General features: G+C 48.5%; 1 protein-coding gene across 5 annotated transcripts in view; it reads right to left on the reverse strand.

Moving 5' to 3' along the window:
• ZBTB16 (zinc finger and BTB domain containing 16) overlaps positions 1–23,614 on the reverse strand; it is a 160,126-nt gene that overhangs the window by 60,392 nt on the left and 76,120 nt on the right. For all 5 annotated transcript variants that reach the window (XM_048512309.1, XM_048512313.1, XM_048512312.1 and 2 more), the window contains exon 4: positions 3,399–3,485. In XM_048512309.1, coding sequence (XP_048368266.1) covers positions 3,399–3,485 — 87 coding nt within the window. The remainder of the gene's footprint in view (positions 1–3,398; positions 3,486–23,614) is intronic.

Genomic DNA, 23,614 nt, shown 5'->3' on the forward strand with positions numbered 1-23,614 from the left:
TATATAATTACTGCACTACTTTTTTTCATCATTCCTATTACCCATCTCCTCCCAATTATGACTGTATGACTATAGCCTGTGCTGACATTTCATTTTATTTTATGATTTTACATTTTATGTTTTTATTACTATTGATTGTTTCCTGATTGCTTACTAGACCTATATGACAATCATTAAGTGCTATACCTTATGATTCTTGACAAATGTATTTTCTTTTATGTACACTGAGAGCATATGCACCGGAGACAAATTCCTTGTGTGTCCAATCACACTTGGCCAATAAAGATTCTATTCTATTCTATTCTATTCTATTCTATTCTATTCTATTCTATTCTATTCTATTCTATTCTATTCTATTCTTCAAAGCGGTTTCATTGAATATGGTGATAGTGGCATATGGCGGGGGGGGGGGGGGGAACAAGACGAGGCTCGTTCGGGTATCTGCTGTGAAGCAGCTCTACCAGCCTCTCCTTGTGGTGGGAATATTCCTGAATCTCTCACACCCCAGGTCGAGGGAGTGCAATTGAAGACACTGATCAAGACTGAAACCAGCAATTGAGCAAGTGAGGTTGAGCAACCAGGCGTTGAGCAACCTGTTTATCAGAAGGGTTTCCCCCACCATCTGGAAGATCAGCAGCCCAGCAGCTATCATCCAGTAAGAAAAGAGATTGATACTCTTGGTGCATGAGTGCGATTAGCATGGCAATGACCCACATACTTCCCACTCCCGCTCTGAGAGCTGGTGGGAGCATTCCATGCGCCAGACGGAGCCCATGCAAATGAGAGAACTTCCTCCGTGGACTTGGCACCAGAGTGAAGATAGCAAATACTGTCTGCGTATCGCATGTGGCGGGAATACGTGGATGCCTGGAAGCAGAGCTGCATTCCAGGCCGAAGCCTCAGATTTAAAGTAGCAAAATAGAAGGGATCATATTTATTCATTGCCTTTGCAGGTGGAGTCTCCTTCTTTGGAGGTTTTGAAAGAGAGGCTGGGCGGCCATCTGTCAGGAGTGCTTTGATTGTGTGTTCCTGCATGGCAGGGGCTTGGACTTGATGGCCCTGGGGATCTCTTCCAACTCTATGATTCTATGATTCAGGGGAGGGGCAGATGGCAACCTCATCTGACTCTTCCCTCCTGATCAAAGGCAGGGGTTGTTTAAAGTCAGCACCTGCCAGACAAGTATTGAGCCAGGGAACCCAAATGAAGAAGAGGAGTTTGGATTGGTACCCCATCTTTCTCAGCTATAAGGAGACTCAAGGTGGCTTACAAACCCCTCTCCCTTCCTCTCCCCACAACAGACACCTTGTGAGGCAGGTGGGGCTGAGAGAGTTCCGAGAGAACTGTGACAGGCTCATGTGCAGGAACAGGGAATCAAACCTGGTTTGCCAATAAAAATCTGTCACTCATGTGGAGGAGTCAGGAATTGAGCCCAGTTCACCAGATTAGAGTCCACCTGCTTTTAACCAGTACACCCCACTGCCTCTCAGTGTGGGGCCTATGGGTATCATGCTATCTTTCATCACCTTTCCTGGGTAACGTGAGCTGGGGATTTTGTACAGCACAGCTTCTGATTGCCACTGGAGATGGGATTGCCTGTGCAGATTTTTAAAAACTGTGCTTTGGCAGCAGCTGCCGCCACAGCGCAAGGATCTTCATGAAGGCAAGATGTGGCCGCCATTTTGCCATTGGCTCCGCCTCCACAGCAGCCATTTTGTGGCAGCCATACAGTGACTGCACCCACCACACTGTGGCAGAATTCCAAAGGGGCCTGCAGGCTCAAAGAAGGTTGGGGACCCCTGCATCAAGATTCACCCTAAATTAAAGATACTGACAGATCTCAACTGTCAACTGGCCGCCAGTTCCTAAATGACGGTGCAGACATTTGAGGGTGATATTCCTGAATATTTGCAGCTGGTGTTTACTGGTGCTTTGAGTAGAAGAAAACACCACAACAATTTCCATTCCACATTTTGTTCTCCATTGTCTATCTAGACTAGAGCTTCCAGCTCCAATCCTGGCCAATCTCAGGCATTGGTCTTGTCCCCATAAGCCCATGAAAACATTTTGCAAACATGTTTTTTTTTTTAAAAACCATTTGTCCACACTGCTCCCCCCCCCCCCAATGCTTTCTGGCCATTATTTTGTGATTGTTCGTGTTTTTTTTTTAAAAAAAACTTCTTAGATTTGTAGCTATGAAGCTTCAAATCCTTATGTTGTCATTCCCTAGGGGTCATTTCTACATAGCTATGTAGACATGACCTTCAAAATTTAAAAAAAACCCTCAAACATCTGATGGAGATAAAATGTGAGACAGTCTCTGGCAGCTCATAAAACAGCACCAAGGAAGGGGTTCAGGGACCCCGGAGAGGCGTGGGAAGCATTTTAAAGAGGTCACACAGCAAGTGAAAACGTTCTCAAGATGTTTTCAAAAAAATAATCACTAGGGAACAGCATGCAAATAAAACTATTTCAGGCAGGAAATAAAACACTTCGGGTTTAAAACCATGTGGAACTCTATGGAGGAAATGTTTTATTTCCTGCCTGAAAACATTTTATTAGATGTGGGTGGAAAGGGCCACTGTGTTGAAGGAAGGTCACAAGAGGACTTCAGAGCAGCATGCTTGGCTCCTTTCTCTGACCCACACTTGGGATCTCAGAGGCCCTTTCCGCACGGGCCAATAACGACGCCCTGGGGATGGCAAAAACGCCGTCCCCAGGGAGCCGTTCGCATAGGCGGCGCTGCCAAAACGCAGCAGCGCCAACCTGGCTCCCTTCCCCCTCCCCCAGGGCGGCCTCAGGCCGCCTCCAAAAACCTCCCTCCTGGAGGGAGGTTTTTGGCACAATAGCGCATTCCCGGCGGCGCGGTACAAACAGCACCGCCGGAAATGCGCTGTTGTCCCCGTCCCTCTCCCACTCACCTTGTCGCCTCCGTCGCCCTGCTGGCCTCCGAAGGCCCTCCCTCGCTGTCCTCCAACCCCTGGAGGTCGGAGGGCAGCGTGGGCAGGTCTACGGAGGCCAGCAGGGCGACGGAGGCGACGGGAGAGGGACGGGGAAGAGGCGGGTCAGCCGGGCAACGGCGCTCCGCGGTGCTGTCGTCCCAGCCAGTTCTGGGACCGTCCATGTGGATGGTCCCAGCATCGTCGGGTCGGCGTAGATTACGCCGACCCAACCCCTTCCGCCTCTGTGCGGAAGGGGCCAGAGAGTGATGCGGAGCCAGTGGTTTCAATGAAAGGGTTTGGTCATTTCCAGGGAAAGTTCAGAGTCCATTCCAAGAGGAACCATCATGAAATTATCTTTTTAACAACAAGGCCTTCCCAGCGATCTTGGGAGAACCCCGCAGCTCTGCAGATTCGCTATCATTTCAGGTGGAGAGTTGAAAGGAGAAGCTGAAACCTACCAGTGTGTGTTTGCCGGTGACTCTCCAGGGCATCTTCTTTAGAGAACTGTGCACCACAGTGGTCACATACAAAGGCTTTGGCACCCGCTATAAACAGAGAGAAAGAGAGAATACGTTATACAAAGCTATTTTGCCAGAACACGTTGATTTTAACATCGTTGGCATGAAATGGATCCTGATAGCCACTCTGGAAGAAGAGAAGGAAATGCAGAGCTGGCCAGCCGCACAGCCACAGGAGATCAGCGCACGGCTCAGTCCCTAGCTCATTCTGCACATGCGCTCAAGATAAATTAAGACGTTTGTAATGCACAAGAGCTGTTGAAGAGCACGGCAGCATTTAAAAATAAGGGTGGTGCAAGTAACAAGGGAGACGTTCTTTCTGCCTTAAGTCATAACAACCATAATTAACAGTCAAATGACACATCACAGCATTCAAAACAGCTCAGTGATTTCAGACATTTTACAACAACCCTGCAAGCAAGAATCATAGGATCATAGAGTTGGAAGAGACCCCATGGGCCATCAAGTCCAACCCATGTTGTTCTGATGGGCCTTTAGAGGAACCGGCCGCTGATGGTGCCCCCCCCCCTTCCTTTGGCCCCTGACATCCGGGCCGTTTGTCATCCAATGGGACTTGCCATCCCTCCCTCTTGGGGAGAGGACTTTGAAAATAGAATGCTGGACGCCACTCATATTTTTACTAGTATTTATTGTATATGTATCAGAGTTAGTTTTCATTGTTTTTATCGCTGCTTTTAAAGGTTTTAGCTATCCTATATTGTATTATATTTATATGTTGTACACCGCCCGGAGCCCCTTGGGGATAGGGTGGTATAAAAGTCTAAGAAACAAACAAACAAACAAACAAACAAACAAACAAACAAACAAACAAACAAACAAACAAACAAACAAACAAACAAACAAACAAACAAACAAACAAACAAACAAACAAACAAACAAACCTCCTGCAATGCAGGAACACACAATCAAAGCATTCCCGACATATGCTCATCCAGCCTCTCTTTCAAAACCTCCAAAGAAGGAGACTCCACCACACTTCGAGGTAGTTCTTCTAAAGCCTACCTCACAGGGCTGGTGTGAGGACATAATGAGGGAGAAATGTGTTTCATGTCTTGAATTCCTTGAAGGAATGGTGGGAATAAAATGCACTTCTTGGCTCCAGAAATGCTTCCTTTTTGCAGAAAGTTAATAAACATAATTGGATGGAAAAGTTAAAACATTGCTTCAGAGTTGGGGAAATGGGTCATCCACACATTTCATTGTGGATTGTTACCATCGCTGTGAAGTTTCTGCAAGTAACAACTGTAGACAAGCAGGCTCTGACCTAGGGAATGGAAGTCAGGTCGTATATTTGAACCTAAGGAGTTCTGGCAGGTATGCTGAAATGCAAGAGGTGCATATACTGGGATTCCAGCCTTGCTATCATTTGGGAAGGGAAAGGTTTATATTTCTTCCCACCCTGACCCCCCACGTCAGAAAGAAAGCAAATTCAGAATCAACATGAGAAAGAATCTTATTCAAACTTAGAGGGTTTGAAATATTATGCCGAATTTTTTGTCAAAGTCAGAAGGATCGTTCAAAAGAGAGTGATTTTTCTAGATTTCTTCCAATTTAGCTCTAGACATGACTCCTCCCATGTGCAGGGCAGGAGGCATACGCAGCAATGTGTAGCTGGAATTGGTGGCCACTGGAACCAGCAGGGTCAAAATGGGGCTCAATCACAGCAGGAAGAGGCAGGGACCAAGGCAGCCAGTGAAAAGCCACCAACAAGGACTAGCAGGATTTGAACCAGGGTCTTTGGAGCTCATGTATGCTGCTGCCACACTCATGCCAGGTCATTCCTTGTTCCACAAAAGCAATCTGGAACAGGAATAGCATTCCTTGGAGAACCAAATTTGGGGCAGGCTGAGATCAGGACAAGGTGATCTTCTCCATGCTATCCTTGTAGGAACAGTTGCCACCTCTGGATATAGCACTTCCTGGAGATTTTGGGGGAGGAGTCTGAAGAGGGTGGGGTTTGGGAAGGGGAGGCACTTCAATGGGGTATAACAGTGGTGGCGAACCTTTGGCACTCCAGATGTTATGGACTACAATTCCCATCAGCCCCTGCCAGCATGGCAAATTGGCCATGCTCGCAGGGGCTGAAGGGAATTGTAGTCCACAACATCTGGAGTGCCAAAGGTTCACCACCACGGGGGTATAACATAGTAGACTCCACCTTTCAGAGCAGCCATTTTCTCCAGGTGAACCAATCTCTGCTGCCGGGAAATCAGTTGTCATCTTAGATCTCCAGCCACCCTGCTTGTAGGTGTCCAGAGGCACCCCTCTGGCCATTTTTGGGTGGCTGGGATTGAGGGGCCCCTCATCTGATGTCATGGAAAATACTACATTATAATATCACCGTTTCTTTCTTAGAAGTGTTGCCTGCCCCATGAGAAACTGGATGTTTGCTGAAAGAACATGGCAACCGTCAGTGCCTTATCAGAGTGGCAACTAATCTTGTTTTAATTGCCTTCCCCCCCACACACACTCCAGATTCCCTAATTGTCACACATACCCTCTATGCATCAGAGAAAGCAAGCCTACCACTCCATCAGATAAGGGGAGCGACAGCAACGACTTTGCATCTCGAGAGATGCAGATACTTCCCACAACTATCAGTGGAGTGTGGTGTTTGTGGTCTTTCTTAGAAAATGGTTACCTATGTCAGTGGCGTCTGTTGGGTCACAGGCTGCCGCTACAATGGAGGGGGGAGGGAAGCCAGAACAGGATGCCGAAGAACAGATAAGTAACTAGCAGATAAAAATAGAGTCCACGATGTAGACACAGCCTTCGGAGCATATGCTGTTAGGCCAAAGCTGTGAACACAATTGTGAGATTGGGAGGGTTGATTCATCTGTTCCAAGAAAGGCAAGCCAGGATCAGGCTGCCAGCAAAACAAGGCTGAGAAAGAACGAAGAGAACAGAAAAGAAAGGAAAGACAAGGCAGCCGAGAAGGGTTCCCCATTCATATTTCAAAAGTGTCTTTTTAGAGCCACATTATTCATCCTGGGATATAAGCAGTAGTGGGATCCAAAAATTTTAGTAACAGGTTCCCTCACCAGCCCCCCCTCAGCAAATGGGGCAGAGGTGTACCTAGGCAAACCTGAGCCGTGGGCAAAACCTGAGTTGGATGTCCCCCCCATGGGCAGCCACTCCACCACAACCCCCCAAAATTTTTTTGCACCAGGTCATTTCTAAATCATCATCACATTATAGAAAATGCCCCAACTCACAAATCTGAACACAGCAATGGTGAAACACACAGGTTCTTTGATAGAGACTGGGGAGATAAAAGGCACGTAAGGCTGAGAATCAATGAATTGCAGTACCTGGAAGGGATTAACCCAGTTCAGGGAGTTACATTATTAGTCGCAATTGCTAGATGGAACCTTCACGTTCAAAGGCAGGATGCCTCTCGGGGAGGTGAGGGTGTGGAGATGGAAAAGCGGACCCAATTAGTAACCCCCTCTCGGCACACACAAATAATTAGCAACCCACTCTCGGGAAGTGGTGAGAACCTGCTGGATCCCACCTCTGGATATAGGTTTGCCAACCTCCAAGGAGGCCTGGAGCACTTAAAACTCCTGACCACGGGTATTGGTTCCCCTGGAGAAAATAGCTGGTTGGAAGAATTTGGATATCATGGTATTATAACCGTCAGGATTCATCCTCAGCAAACCCTATCTCCCCCAGGCCCCACTCCCAAATTTCCAATAAACTCCTAACCTGGGGTTAGCAACCCTACTGAGAAGTCATGCACCCCTTTAAGAACTCATGGGTGGAAAGACTTGACAAGTCTGACAAGGGCTCCTTGCTTTGGACCACTGAAAACAGCAGAGAAATCCCCAGACTTATAGCTTTGAGTTCACCGGCTCCTTCCCCTGGCTCCTGGCTCCTCACGTTGGTTGGCAGAACCTCAGGGCTAAGTATCTCTTTTTAAAAATTATAATTTGCTGTTCTTGCCATATAATTGGCAGACAAAGCTTCCCTAGAAAGCTTGCTGGGGCACCAGCAGTCTGGGAGAATGGCAGGCAACGACGCAGAGGCACTAAAGTCCTGGGAAAGCAAGCACCCTGGTAATCTACTGCAAATTTATTGGGGTTCTTGGTAAAAACCATACTACCTTTTACCATTTTTCAAAATAACCCCAGCAAGGGGTTTAGAGCTCCTTTAAAAAAGCCGGAGCAGTGAGAAAAGATGGCGTCAAGTGTTCAAGTCAGGCATCCCTGCTAAAGAGGGTTTGGGCTAGGTTACTCCCTAACTGACCCTCAGGGCTCATCCAGAAGATCCAAAAGCACAGGAAGGGCGTGTTTTTTTTCGGGGAGGGGGTTACATATGTTCCTTCACACCAACACAACGCAGTCCCAGTAGCTGACAAGGCTAAGTGGGGTCCCAAATCGCATCTGAAGAGAAATAAGATACAAGCCCATGTTTTGATTGGACATCAAGGCTGTTATAGGATTCAAGCTATCAGCTACATTCCAATTAGGAGGGCCCATTCCTAGACTAAGGTGCCACCAACACAATGAGCAGTCCTGCTGCCCTTGATCCCCAAAGGCTAGGTCACAGCAACAACACCATTTGTTTTTAAGGTGTCACACAATTTACTTTCCATCCTACGTTGTTCATCCAAAAAAGTAGCCTCTGAACGTTATTTCATTACCAACCCCCTGAAAAACTGGGTGGCGTAGCCAAAGGAAACATGGAAATGAACAGAGGGGGCCCCCTTTTTTCCCATTAAAAAGAATTCCTCTGCCTTTAAATTGTCTCAGTAACGGCTGGCTCACAGGCAGAAATATTTGGCAGCAGTGAAATTAAAAGTGATAAATTTTCTCGCCAAGCTTTGATCGATAATAGAGGTCTCATCTGTTAATCAATAAGACAGTCTGCCTGTTTACTGTGCATACGGTGTCCTCGCGGCAGCTTTCGGGGCAACGTCAAGTTTGCATTCAAAACAACTCAAGTGTGCCTAAACCAAATGGCCAGTCCCGAAAAAGAGCGGAAGGGTGGGAGAAAAGGCAGTACAAAGGCATCACATGACCCCTCATATATTAGGCAGGACAGTCCATACATTAACCACAAGAAGCTGCCTTCCGTCATGCATTTTATTTCTGTCATTTTATTTGACAGTCCCGTGCCTCTCACATGCTTTAATTTCCTTGGTGCCAGTTCTGCAAAAGCAGGGCTTGAGCATCACAAAGACAGACCACTTTGAAGCCCATCCAAAGCTGCAGAGCGCAGTTGAGAGACGATAGAGAGAGAGAGAGAGAGGGCGCAAAGATGCCAAATTATCCCCACCCCCATCTCCTTCCCCCGGCCTCCTGCTACTGGGCCTTGCTTAAATAATAAACACAGCTTTATGACCAACATATTTAGAAAGGTCAGTTCTATCTGAGAACTATTACAGTCTGTCATGCCAGAGGCAGTTCAGGGAATGTTTTGTTCCAAAATCACTGACCTAAAAGGCTAAGGCAGAGTTGGTTGGAACCTAGAAGGAGTGGGTTGGGGGTGGGTGGGTCAGAGAGGCTAGAGACCTCTGAGAAGGGCAGAGATCTTACAGGGCACCAACCCGCTGATTCCTGAAGCCTCTCTGAAGGAGCAGGCTAAGGAAAATCAGGGCCAAACAGTTCCATGCTCCAAGCTCCTGAGCAGTTGTTTAAGCTTAGCTGCCAGTCCTTCCCTCCCCATGCCCCCTGTCCAAATCGGCCCCTGTACACACCTGAAAATTAGGAGCTCACCGATGCTGGGAAGCTCAGCTGGAGAACTCCCTTAACTGAGAAGAAGGAAGCACTTCCTTCATGGTCCAAAATGCTGTCCTGAATGCTTTTGGACTCAGCTGTGACAAAGAAAACAGCTTCTTGGGGCTCCTTCTGGGGAGCTGGAGGGTCAGGATGAAGCCCCGCTCTGAGCTCCCATGTGAAGAGGGATTCTGCCAACGGTTCCCAGCCCTTTGGACAAGCAGCACCATCAGCAGCAAAGCAGAGGTTTATTTAAGAGTCAGGGTTTGAGTCTGCCTTTAAAGAGCAGCCTCGACCTTGGTTGTCATTCTCTGTAATGGTGTCAAAAACATGCGGACGGAACCTCTTTTGGCGGCCATTGAGAGAAATAGGTCTTTACAGCCTTGGACAAGGAAAAGCTTGACTTCCAAGGTTTGGGGGCAAGCTGACTTTTGGGAAGTCCTGAGGCTCAAATCAAGTGCCAGGGCTACTGGACTCCAGATTTGTGACATGGACACTTTCTATCCAGGCACCAATCCTCAACAGCCGATCTTCTGCTCACATGCACACATTTCTCAACATAGAAGAGAGCCAGCCTGGTGCAGTGGTTAAGAGCAGGTGGATTCCAATCTGCAGAGCCGGGTTTGATTCCCCACTCCTCCACCTGATTGGCAGAGGCTTATCTGATGAACCAGATGTGTTTCTGCACTCCTACATTCCTGCAGGGTGACCTTGGCCTAGTCACAGTTCTCTCCGAACTCTCTCAGCCCCACCTGCCTCACAAGGTGTCTGTTGTAGGGAGAGGAAGGGAAAGGAAAGCAACAGCCTGATCTTCTGCTCAGAGGCACATATTTCTCAACATCAAAGAGAGCTGCATTTGAAAACCAGCAGCAGGTTACCATATCAGTAGTGATTCACTTTTCAGTTAGCGATCTTGTGCCTGTTTATCCCAACTATCCTTCAAGGAGCTCAGGGTGCTTCTGCCTTCCCCACTTTATCTTCCCAACCACGCTGAGACAGACAGAAGGACTCGCCCAGAGCCACCCAGCAGCCTTCATAGTTGGGTGACGAGGGTGATGAGCGGCGGAGCACCTGTTTGGCACGCGGAAGAAGAAGAAGAAGAAGAAGAAGAAGAAGAAGAAGAAGAAGAAGAAGAAGAAGAAGAAGAAGAAGAAGAAGAAGAAGAAGAAGAAGAAGAAGAAGAAGAAGAAGAAGAAGGAGAAGGAGGAGGAGGGGGAGGAGGAGGAGGAGGAGGAGGAGGAGGAGGAGGAGGAGGAGGAGGAGGAGTGGGAGTGGGAGGAGGGGGAGGAGGAGGGGGAGGAGGAGGGGGAGGAGGAGGAGGAGTTGGGATTTATAACCCAACTTTCCTTCTGTAAGGAGTCTCAAGGTGGTTCACAAACTCTTTTTGCTTCCTCTCCCTACAACAGGCACCTTGTGAAGTAGGTGGGATTGAGAGAGTTCTGAGAGAAATGTGACTAGCTCAAGGTCACTCAGTGTGAATGTAGGAGTGGGGAAACAAATCCAGTTCACCAAGAGTCCACCACTTATGTGAAGGTGTGAGAAAATCAAACCCGGTTCTCCAGATTAGAGTCCACCTGCTCTTAACCACCATACTAAAGTGACAGGAAAGACCTCAGCCTGCCAGCCTGGAGAATTGCTGCCTGTCCAAATGCTCACCTTGATGGACCGAGGGTCTGACTCATTTGTTTTTGTGTGATTTGAACCTGGGTCTCCAAAATCCTCTGCCCATGAGACTGCTCTTCTCCTGTAAGAGGTGATCAGGCACACAGGGGGCAGAAGTTTCAATAAGCCCGTCAGTCCACAGATGGAAAGTTCTACTTTGCTGAATTGATCGGAAGGCCCTTAGGTTGCCTTTGGAATCCACAGGCCACAGTAGCTGGCCTGGGACTTTGGTGTAGGGCGGGGTTTAAATGGAATAAATAAATAAACACTCAGCCAAACTTTGGGGACGGGAAAGGGGGTGTCCAAGGATTCACAAAAACAAGCAGAGTTTTGCCATCATGGACTGTGGAGTTTTTTAGAAAGGGGGAAAAAGTGTAGCGATTTTAAAATAAACATCTTGAATGTTCCAATGAGATATGCATGCTTGGTTACATAAGGGAAGTACAGAGTGTACCAAAACAGCCGACCCGAAAAAGCAAAAAAAAAAAAAAAACAGAAACCCTGTCAGAACAATCAGTGCAGACGCAGGGCATCTTACGACAAGCTATGCGGTACAGTTTTATTTACAGTACCTCTTATCAGACAGGGAACAGCGCGCGGCCTGCCAATTTCCAAAGACTGGGACTGGCTGTTCTTTCTTTCGCTCAAGTAGATGCGCACACCAGCCGGGCAGATTTCCTCCGCCCCCCTCCCCTCTCCATCAAATCAGCAAAACAAAAAGGGATCATGAGCCAGGAATCTCGTAATGTAGACAAGCATAAGCGGAGAGGGGGTTCAAAGGCGAGGAAGGGAGCGCAGCGATTGAATATGCAAATAGTTCAAGGTTAATTTTACTATGTGAGTCACCAGGAAAATGTCAGCCAGCATCAGTGCTTAATAAGCCAAGGCTTCAGAAAAACAAGGAGAGATATTTATTTAAAAACACAAAAAGCAAAACAAAACGGCAGAACGCCAGGGACGGCGCACACCAGAGCAAGACATCCAGGAGTGTGGGTTTTTTTAGGGTGTGTGCGTGTGTGTGTGCGGGGGGGGGGGGGGAATAAGAATCTACCCATTGAAGCCAACAGCTTGAATGTAAACAGGAATTTCGGGGAAAAAAAGCCAGGGATGGCAGAAGGAAGGGAAGGACGAAGGGCAGTATTTTTAGCAAGCCGTTTCAGCTTGCCTACAGTATAAAGATATCTTCCGATGACCGACCCCGGAGGCATGGACAGGACCCCGTGTGCTGCCAAGTGTCAGCTGCATGCTCGAAAACATGCCTCATCATTGGCACCGCAGCCTGGGCCGGCCGGCCTTCCGCTGCTGTTTGTACAAGCAAATTTATAGCCCCTGCTGCTTAATAAAGATACTTGTTTGAGACAGCTGAGAAAAACAGGCCCGCTGGTTCCTCCAGAGCGGAATTCTGCGGAGTCATTTCAGCCCTCTGGAGGGACAGCAAAGGCCGCCCGCACCCGGATCTCTTCCCGAGCCACAGCTCCTCGGCCTCGCTCAAAATGCACCCCCTCTTTGCCCCCAGCACCCCTTCCTTAAACCCCCAAGCCACTGCCCTTGCCTTGTCAAAGCCAAATTTCCCCTTCTGCCACAGCCACCCCAGTGCTGCCAGTGGGCTGGCTCACTGAATGTCCACCACCTTATTGGCCGCTCGTTTTGCCAGGAAGAACGGTGCTAGATGCCACGTGAAAACATGAAGAAGCTGAATCACACCCTCAGTCCCTCAAGGTTGCGCAGGAGTCCTTCATGGATACCTTTTGATTTGTTGCCAACAGGGATACTGATGAATTGTGTTTTGAAGTTTTAATGTTTAATTGTCACAGTTATGGCAATCTGATTTCTATGCAACCGTCCCCCACCCGAGCCTCCCCTTTTCACCCTCCCCCACCCCAAGCCTCACTCTTCTGATCTCCCCCAACCCCAACCCACTCCTTCCCACCCTCCCCTGATCCTCACATTCCCACCTACCCCAAGCCATACCTTTCCAACCTCTCCCACCCCCAAGCCACATACTCAGGGCTAGGGACTGAGTAGGTAGAGAGCATGTGCTGGGAGGGGGATGCTACACCCCCAGTAAAGCCCATTGCACAGGAACATGTTCCTCCCTCACCGGTGTTTCCTGCTAGCAAATAAATATTATTTCCCCAGCCTCTGATTTAAGAGAGCACGCTTGCTCGGAGGGGACTACAGCCAGGGATTTTGTCCTGTTCCCCTTCAGATCTGAGTGTCTTGGATCCATAGTAAGAATAATTTTTGCACATTTGTCCAGGGGATGAGGAGTTGTGATCTGCTTTTATTACTGAGGAATTCAGAAAAGGGAGACACACAGAAACAGATACTTCAAATTGGCATTGGGGGGGGGAGGGGGTTCAACTCTAGCTTCACAGTACAACCAGAAATACAATCGAGCCCTCCAGGGATGGCACAAAAGGGTTAGGGACCCTCCCCGTTGCTTCTGATCAGGGACCATCTGGCAGTCAGAGAGAAACCCCTTCCTGGTCTTAAACATTAAACATCCTCATTCCATTTACCATACCTTTCTAGGAAAAGGTTAGCACCTGGACATCCACAAATCCTTCTCTATTTTGCATTTGCTTAACAGGAAAAATAGATTCTTTTCCCCTCCCCTGGGCTTCTACACTGAAAAATGCAGAGGCAATTGATCAGCTGCCAGCTGCCGGTTTCAACTTCTTGGAATACAGCAAGACCGTGGAGCCTTTCATACCCATCTGGACCTCCTGAAAAACACCCAGAGTCACAAATACGCAGCGGGCCAAGGGACACCAGAAGGAAAAGGCAACCGTTACCACTGTTACACGCCTGCCTGTCTCAAAACAGAGTTTGGCTATTATTAGACACTGTCAGCCCAGGAATACTCCCCAATACCCAGCCAGTTTAATGGCTTTATTGAGGAGATGGACTGAGCCGCTCTCCCTTTTAGCACTTCTGATGTTAGGAAGTAGTAAAAAAGTTCTAACTGGTTAAAAATGACACTTGTCCAATTGCTGTTGGCATGTCTGAGACTTTAATTGTCACACCGGCTGTTGGATGTAAAGATCCTAGCTGGGTTTTTCCTCCTCTACAGCTTTGATTTCTACCTTCTGCTAATTGAGGCATTACGTTACCTCGTTTCAGAAAGGAGGGGGAATGGGATTCACCCACCCAGCTCTTTGTTTTGAAACCCAAAAGTTTATTACACATACATAGACACGCACAAGCCCTGAAAACTTTACAGAGAGGTATCGATGATTTGTCTTAACCCGATTCTCTCCCCTGCTCTGTTACCTGTTTCATTTCAGTCCAGGCAAGACAGCTGTGTACTAAACAACTTTTACTGTATTATTACCTGAGCATTATTAAAGTACACCTGGCCAGAGAAAGGGGAAAGGCTGCAGGGATGGCCAACCTAAGGCGCTTCAGATGTTCATGGACTACAATTCTCATCTGCCCCTGCCAGCATGGCCAATTGGGAATTGTAGTCCATGATGGGAATTGTAGTCCATGAACATATAGTGTGCCATAGGTTGGCCACCCCTGGCTTAGAGCATAATAGAGGACATGAAATCGGTAACCCAGAAAAAACAGAACCAACAATTTACATCTCTTTCCATTCAAAGGGTTTAGGGGGAAAGGTGGGGAGCTCAGTCCACAAAGAAGTGCCACTCTCTGACCATCATTTGTTTAATTTTATGGGGGAGTGGCAAGAGCTGTAAAAGACAGGGAGGAAATGAAGAAGAAGAAGAAGAAGAAGAAGAAGAAGAAGAAGAAGAAGAAGAAGAAGAAGAAGAAGAAGAGTAGTAGTAGTAGTAGTAGTAGTAGTAGTAATAGCAGTAGTAGCAGTAGTAGTAGTAGTTTGGATTTATATCCCACCTTTCTCTCCTTTAAGGAGACACAAGGGGGTTTACAAACTCATTCCCTTCCTCTCCCCACAACAGACACCTCGTGAGGCAGGTGGAGCTGAGAGAGTTCAGAGAGAACTGTCAATGGCCCAAGGTCACCCAGCAGGCTTCCCATGTAGGAGCAGGGGGAAAAATCCAGTTCACCAGATAAGAGACTACAGTTCATGCGGAAGAGTGCGGAATCAAACCTGGTTCTCCAGATCAAAGTCCCCTGTTCTCAACCACTAGGCCTCGCTGGCTCTGAACACATTCCGTTTTCCACCCAAACCAGCCCTGTGATGATGCCAAAAGGCAATTTCCACTCCAAAACACCCCCCCCCTTGGCAATCCCAATTTACTGTAACTGTTATCAAAAAGAACATCTGTTCAAACACTAAAAGGGCCTTGTGTGGACACACAGACACACACCCCTCTGATTAGCTGTTTCACCACCTCCCATAAGCCGGCTTTCCCCTCAAGGCCAGATAAAGGATGGGTCATGATCCAAAGCAACTCATTTTACATTTTCGCAAGACACTATTTTCTTGGACTGGTCTTTGACTGTTCCTAAACTTTGATGAGGAGAACAGCAAGTGAGGAGAAAGAGGGACCAAAAAAGATGAAGGGACAGTCTCCCCAATTGGCAGGTAGTAAATTGTGAGTGAAGGGAGATAAATGTCATAGGAATTTGATCCAATGCAATTCCAGTGTCTAGAAAGTGCCACGGCAATATTGGAAAAGTGTTCTGGTCCAAAGTCCTTTCTTAGTTATTCTACTATTTCCCCACTTCTACATTCCTGCTGGGTGACTTTGGGCCAGCCATTGTTCTCTGCCAACTCTCTCAGCCCCACAAGCTGCCTCACAAGGTGTCTCTGGTGGAGAGGGGAAGGGAAGGTGATTGCAGGCCACTTTGAGACTCCTTGTGGTAGAGAAAAGTGGGGTATAAATGCCAAATCTTCTTCTTGGCCCTGTTATCTGCTTCTCCAGTTGGCAAGGCTAGATCTAAAGGGCTTATGTCACAGGAGCCCAGATTTCAGTTGGCCTCCCTAATGGTGAGACTAGTTCCGTGGTGTCGAACCTTTGGCACTCCAGATGTTATGGACTACAATTCCCATCAGCCCCTGCCAGCATGGCCAATTGGCCATGCTGGCAGGGGCTGATGGGAATTGTAGTCCATAACATCTGGAGTGCCAAAGGTTCACCACCACTGGACAAGTTCAACTGAAGAATTAATTATCTGGGGGGTGGGTAGGCTTTCCCTCAATGGAGACCTTCAAGCAGAGACGAAGAAACAATTACACTTATCAACGGATAAAGGTATGGGGGTGGAGACGGGGGTTTGTGCTCAGCGGGGTATAGTTCCGAGGAGTCTCCAAAGCAGTCAAGTTCTCCAAGGCAAATTACTTCATTACCTCATAGTCTGGAGATCAGTTATAATTTTGGGAGTTCTCCAGGTCTCACCTTCAGGTTGGCAGCTCCAGAGACAATCTGACAAGGACCCTCTAGGTTTGGGCCTTCTGCACAGAGCATGTGTTGGGGAAGGGATCTGGGTCTACTTCTGGGGCCAGGGTCTCTGCAACAGGCTGACCTTCCTTTTGCAACTCGCTACCCTGTATGATGTGGCCTGTGTGGTTAGGACAACATATGAAACTCTGCACCGTCCAATGGATCAAAGGAGAAGCTCTCTCTTTGTCACACGCGCACGCGGCCTTCCAGTGTATTTTGCCTGTTTACATTAAGAAAGAGATGAATCACACAGTCACGTTTTTGGCAGCAGGTCCGTGGTGGAGTTACAGCCAGCCATGACTCTCCACTCCATACCCTTCCAAGCACAGTCTCATAACTCACATATTTCTGACGCTGCAGTTCTCAGATATGTCACCAGCACCACGCATCCCTTCCCCCGCCCCCCACCCAAAGCCAATGGACCGCCCGGGTGTGATTAATTAAAACAAAATGTGTTCTTCGGCATTATGATTTGAGTGTTGAAACCGATGCAAAAGGGAGAGAGAGTGGAGGAATACAGATATGCACCAAAAAAAAAAAAAAAGCAAGAAGGATAATTTATGCACCACTGTCAGTTTACTACCTAATTAATTCAGTAATTTCAAAAACAATTTTATTTATGTTCCATTTACCACATCAAAAAGTGCAAGGAAGGGGGGGGGCGCGAACCACGCGCTCTCCACACACTGATGCCAAAATAATACCTCAGGCATCTATTTTTAATCAGCCTAAAAAAAAAACAAAATACAAAATACTCTCACCCCAAACCCCTGTATTCTGTACAATCTCTCATGGGCAGACCACCAACCCCAGGAGAGAGCAGACAGCCGAGTCTTCTGAGCGCCCTTCCTGTCTGCTGGAAAAAAAAAACGGGGCTTGTCAATAAATAAATAAATAAATAAGAGGAGGAAAGAAAGAGAGAGAGAGAGAGGAAAAAAACCCCACAGAAATCCATAATGGCCCGAGGCTCCTCTCCAATCTATTTTCTGCTCAGCTGGTTTTAAATGAAGTTATTATGAGTCATTAAAACACCCGCAAGCTTGTGGAAGCCAGCCAATTACAATTTTAAATTTAGCCTGTTCCCCCCCCCCCCCCCCCAATTCCTTGTTTTCTTCTGTTGCCCACAAAAAGCCATTGAGTTTGGTCAGGTTTTCATTCTCCTGCTCACTTCTCCCTGCTTCCTGCCCTTAAACTCACCTAAAATAGGAGAGATAACTTATTAAAACTCCGTTTTATAAAGAAAAGAACTGAGAGGAATCATGATCCCCCTCCCGGTTTTTGCATTTCTCAAGGCAAGATGAGAGACCAGAGCCTGGACGGCGTGTGGGTTGGCCAGCTCTAGGCTGGGGAATTCCTGGAGATTTGGGAGTGAGGTCTGGGAAAGAGGGGCTGGGCCTCCACTGGGCCTCATCCTGCCATCAAGTCCCCGATCCTAAGCAGCCATTTTCTCAAAAGAAGCTGATCTCTGACATCTGGACACAGAGGCGTACCAGGGGGAAATGGCGCCTGGGGCAACACCTGCTCCAGGCACCCCCACCCTCCACCTCCATGCCTCCCTGTGCCCCACTTACCTTAGCTGGGGGTGGCGGTCCCGGGCAGCCTGGTGGGGCTGGGCCGAGGGGCTCCCGGTGGGCCGGAGCAGCTGGGCCGGGAGCGTGCTGCACCTCTGCCAGCTGAAGGAGCAGCCTGGTGGGGTTGGGCCAAGGGGCAGCCCGCAGCAGGCTCCCCCCATGTGATCCAATGGAGGGCGCCCAGGGTCAATTGACCCCCCCCCCCATGTCCCTCTGGCAGATACACCACTGTCTGGACATCTGCCGTGGTTCTGGGAGATCTCCAGACCTCGCCTGGAGGTTGGCTCCTGGGGATGATGGGAAATGTAGTCCATAACATCTGGAGGGCTGCGAGTTTGACACCTGTGTAGTAGTGAGTCAGACCATCAGTCCATCAAGGTCTGTATTGGCTGCTCAGACCGGCAGCTGCTCTCCAGGGTCTCAGGCTGATGTCTTTCACGTTACCTACTGCCTGGAGATGCCGGGGACTGAGCTTGGGAACTTCTGGTGCAAAGATGACGTTCTACCACTGAGTCACAGCCCCTCCCAACTTCCACGTTATTCCCCCCTTCTCCCCTTCCAAGCTACCCCTCTTGGGGACAGGTCGCTGCCGCTCAACAGCCACCCGAAGCACAGGGAGCACGAGCCATCAAGGGCATCCTCCAAAGAGGCCCCGTCAGAAAGAGTGGCATGTTGGCACTTGCAAAAAGGAAACCTGTTTAGAAGCACAGCCATTAAACCAACCACCTCCCAATGATGCTGCATGGATCAGAAGAAGAGCAGAAGGACTCCAGGAGATGCCCTTATATGGTTTTGTGTACTTCATTTAGACCAGCTTCTGCTCACAGGTGGGGATCGAAAGGGGCTTAGATTGTTCTCCTCACCACTATTTTATCCTCACAACAGCCCTGAGAGGAAGTTTAGGCTGACAGTGTGTGACCAGTTCACGGTCATCCAATGAGCAGAGTGGGGATTCGAATCCAGGTCTCCTATGGATCCTGCCTGTAGCTCCTTGTATAGAATGCATTCTATACAATGCATTCTCACCAGAATGCATTCTCACCAGAATACGCAGACTCCTGCAATCATAGAGTTGGAAGAGAGGTCATCAAGTCCCTGCCATGCAGGAAGACACCATCAAAACAACAGCCCTATGAAGTAGGCCATCTTCCTCACAGTAGTGACTGGGGGCAGGGATGAGAAAATGGCAAACTGTTTAAAGGCACAGTGGAGGGAAATGTGAGCCAGTCACCCTCTCTATACTCTTTTCCACGTAATGATCAGAGTAGAATTGTAACTTCATCCGCCGCATGCCGGACCATCTTCGTTTTAGAATGCGCACGTGGTGGATGAAATTACAATTCCACTTTGATCTTTTCATGGGAAAGAGTACAGTTTGGGCTGGCCGCTTCCTGCCGTGGCCTCCTGTCATGTTCTGGGCTTCCTCTCTGGGCCAGCCTCACTCCACCCATGTGCTGTGCGCTCCAGAGATGAGCTCCCGCCCTATGCTAATCTTGGCCCAAAGACGGATGAACGCTCCAGTCTGGCTCCTGCCTGCCTCTCATCCTCTCCCTTTCCATGTGCAGACAGCGAGGGAGGCCGAGAGCTTTTCCAGAAGGAGACCCAGACCTCCATTCTGCCTCTTGATCCCTTTCAGACCAATGAGACAGCGTCCGTGCTCACGCGCACATCCACACACACCCTCTTTGAAGAAAAATCCTATCCAAGAGAAAAAGGAAGGGGTGAAAAACACAACAAGGGAGGTCACAAGTAGTTTCCATCAGCTCGGTTGCCAATCTCCAGGAGGCAGGTGGAGATCGTCCACTATTACAATTGATCTCCAAACAACAGAGATCAATTCCCCTGGAGAAAATGGCTTCTTTGGAGGGTGGACTATCTGGCATCTCTCTGGCTGGGGTTCCTCTCCCCAAACCCCACCCCCAAATCTCCAGGAATTTCCCAGCCCGGAGTTGGCAACCACATGCCAAATGGAAGTTGGTGTCTGTCTAATACGTATTTTCAATGGGAAATGTTGTGCCCAGGGGATCTTTTACCTTCTACACATTAAATTGCAAGAGGGACCGATTCTGGTCTTGAGAAATGCAAAAACCAGGAGAGGAATGATAATTTCTCACAGTTCTTTTCTTTATAAAATGGGGTCTTAATAAGTTATCTTTTCTATTTTAGGTGAATTTCCACCTGGCCTGAGAGACTCCACAACCCAATATGGGCACTTCAGAAAGTCACAACTGTATCTCGGCTCAGACAAAGGGGGGGCAGGGTGTGGAAAGGAGGGGGAGAATTCCTATTTGGGGTCCATTTATCATTTTGGTTTATCAAAACACATTCACGCACAAAAACGGGGTGGGGGGGAAGGAGAGAGAAACGAAGGGCGATTACATAATTGCCGCCGCCCCCCTCCGAGAGATGTTCTATTCCACAGTTTGTACTTGGAGGGGGGGGGGGGAATGACAAACCGGCTCCCAAATCCAACAGCCTGTGTTCTGTTTCAGAAGGCACACAGTGTACTGTACGGCCTATAAAACTCCAAAACAGCCTCCAGACACTTCTGCAATCGTCCTCCATCAAAACACTTTGCCTTGCATACAAAAATAAGATCCAGCGCTGAACGGAATACACAATCAGCCCATTACAGTACAGGGGAGGCTGCTACTTAGCAACCAGGGGGCTTTAAAGCCGAGATGCACGACAGGAAACAGAAATCTGTCGAGCCTGTTGGGCAAATGATAAACATTAGCAGGGGTTTTTTTTGGTTTGGTTTTGTATGTATGTGTGTTGTGCGTTTTTTTAAAAATAAAACTACAAAAGCCATGCGGTAATGGAGAGAGCGTTTTGGATAGCGTATATCAAAAGGGCACGTGGGGAAACAGGGCAGAGGTTTGGGATAAATCAGCTGGCTGGATTTACAGCTGGTAGCCACCAACATGTCTGAACGCTCATCTCTCCCCTACGTCCCCTTCACGATGGAGGGAGGGGTGGGGGTGGAATTTTTTACAGTGACCTCTGCTGAACTTTGAGAACTTTGAGGAGCTGTGGCTCCGTGGTTGAGCATCTGCTTGGCATGCAGAACGCCCCAGGTTCGATTCCCAGTGTCTCCAGTTAAAACATCCAGGCAGCAGGCAGAGGTGGAGCACTCATGGGGACACGTGAGGTCACATGTCCCCGGGCACACACCAGCTGGTCACGTGGGGGGCGGAGAATCACCCCCACACCCCTCCCCTCATGAAAAACCTCTGCCTGGGACCCTGGAGAGACGCTGCCAGCCTGAGCAGATAATGCTAACCTCAATGGACCAATGATCTAATTCAGGAAAAAGCAGCATTCGTGGGTAACTTTCTCTCTTTCGTATGAAGGGCCCAGCTGGATCCTTCAAACCAGACCCTGCCAGCAGGAAGGTGATCCCACCTCAGCCACGGGCACCAGACAGGCGGGCCTGCAATTTAGTTGCTTCCTTGGCTTCGCCTTCAGCTCTTCCGGATGCCAAGGGCAGAAAAAGGCATCCCAAAAAAAGAAAGAAAGCTTTTAAAAAAGAACAAACAACAGCAAGCGGGAGCGCTGTGAAATAAAATATATTTCATCAGGTAAAGATGGCGGGGGGGGGGGGGGGGCGACAGAACAAGAAAGACGCCGGCTGTGTAACAACACCACGAGCTGTGAGATCCATGCCAAAACAGGAGCTCAGAAGAAAAACCATATTATTCCAGTCAGCTTAAACTCTCGAGGCGGAAAAAAAAAAGAAGAAGGAAGGAGAGTGCGGGGCGGGGGGGGGGGGGGCAGGGAGAGAGAGAAATGTATTTTTCATCAGCAAGTGTATAATTTATAAACAGCATTAAACAGTTTGTGTTTTCTTTCTCTCTTCTCTCCTGTGTCTGAGGATTGGACGGCACTCAAGCCGCATTAATTTCTGCTCTGGGTACAGTGTGTTCTTGGATGCACATCTGCGAGTGATCATAAACTCTCTGGAATGCTGGCAGAACATCCAGACCTGCCGGCAAGCCGATGACATCACTCTGGGAATAAATTCGGGACAGCGGCCAACATTCGAGGCGGCGAAAAGGGGAGGGCGGGAGGGCGGGGGAGGGAGGGAGCACCCAAAATAAAATGAGCACTTCCCTTTCCTCTTAAAAACTTTGATGGAACCAATGACTTGGAGGGAAATAAAGACTTTAAAGGGACAGGTTTGTATATGGCTGGCAAGTTCATTTCAGATTGACTGAGAATAGATTTTGGGAACAACAGGAGAGGACAGAGCACAGAAACAAAACAAAAGGTGGCAAAGGAATCATTTCAAAGGTAGCAAGGTAGATGCTATGGAATATTCATACATATTCCAACTGCTCCAGGTGGGGAGCTGAAAAACAAAACAGAATGCTGACACTCAGGGCAGCTTCTGTGAGTTAAGTGAGCAGCCAGCAAGACTGGAGATGGGGCAGAAATCTTTCATGGGGTGGGTGGGGTGGGTGAGAGGGGAAGGAAGGAAGGAAGGAAGGAAGGAAGGAAGGAAGGAAGGAAGGAAGGAAGGAAGGAAGGAAGGAAGGAAGGAAGGAAGGAAGGAAGGAAGGAAGGAAGGAAGGAAGGAAGGAAGGAAGGAAGGAAGGAAGGAAGGTCAGTTCCTCTGCATGAATACTCCCCATCTCTAAAGCATATTTTGTTAACTCTTCCACACAAAGGAAGGTGCTTGTTGCTGGATGGGGGGAAGGCAGCCCCTTCAATTATCCCAGGACACAGGGAATTTGGGGGAGGGTCTTGCATCCAAATGAGCCAGACTATCTGGCCCTTCTGTTGTTAACTGACCGCACATAGCTGCCATTTGCTCCCCACTCTTGTGTCCTCACCGCCGTCTGTCTAGCGGGGCGCTTCTCTATTCTTGTCACAACAACAGTGGAAACCAGAGAATTGGTGACACCACGCCTTCCTGCCATCCAGACCGAGAAAAACACGGCAGAGGCAAGGAAGAAGGCCCCTTCATTCGAGGCCTTGGCATCAACAGAAGGTCCAAAGGAGCACACAGGAGAAGCCCAACATTTCCAAAGCACAGCTCAAATCCAAGCCCTGGATGGGGTGGGCAGACCCCTGGATTCCACCATGGCTATGATCTGCTAGAGCTGAAAGTTTCCACCGCAGCCATGGTTATCTTATGAATTCTGCATCTTATGAATATCTTATGAATTCAATGCATCATTTGGGCCAATGTTAATCTGCAGAGCGCCACACTCACCAGTGTTGACATCAAAACGGCCACCACAATAATTTCAGGGGTTTAAAAAGTCCAGCATTGAGTGGCAAGATGTTAACTCACCCGGGGTTGCAAATTTTGCTGCTGAATCCCAGCTCTCAGCCTAGAAACACTGCAGCACACTGTGGGAGTCAATTGCAGAATAAGGCCAGTATATGTGTGTGTGTGTGTGTGTGTGCGCGCGCGCGCATATGCACTGTATTGCTAAATGCCACTGCCATTCATCTGCAGCTTGACTGTGGAGCTGTCACTGTCAAACAAAAACAAATCAAACCCATTAATTCTGGTCGGTGATAGCCAAATTGCACTTTTCTACTCAAGGGCAGTGAGAGACATTTTTGCCTCTCAAAACCCAGCTTCCCCTTGCTGGAATTCAGCTGCCACGTGAAGGCAGAGAGAGGCTAAAAGACGGTCGGTAGAAATTCACACCTGAGTTGGTGGGCCAAAGTGCACGGCCTGGTCTGGCTGTCAGACGGCCGGCTGCCTGCCAAGGTCTCATGGGAATTCTATCTTTCTGGGACACCTTTCCCCACCTGCCATGTGTCCAGGTTAACAAACAGGGGTGTGTGCA

This window comes from Sphaerodactylus townsendi, linkage group LG12 (assembly GCF_021028975.2).
Source record: "Sphaerodactylus townsendi isolate TG3544 linkage group LG12, MPM_Stown_v2.3, whole genome shotgun sequence".
Classification (NCBI taxonomy): domain Eukaryota; kingdom Metazoa; phylum Chordata; class Lepidosauria; order Squamata; family Sphaerodactylidae; genus Sphaerodactylus; species Sphaerodactylus townsendi.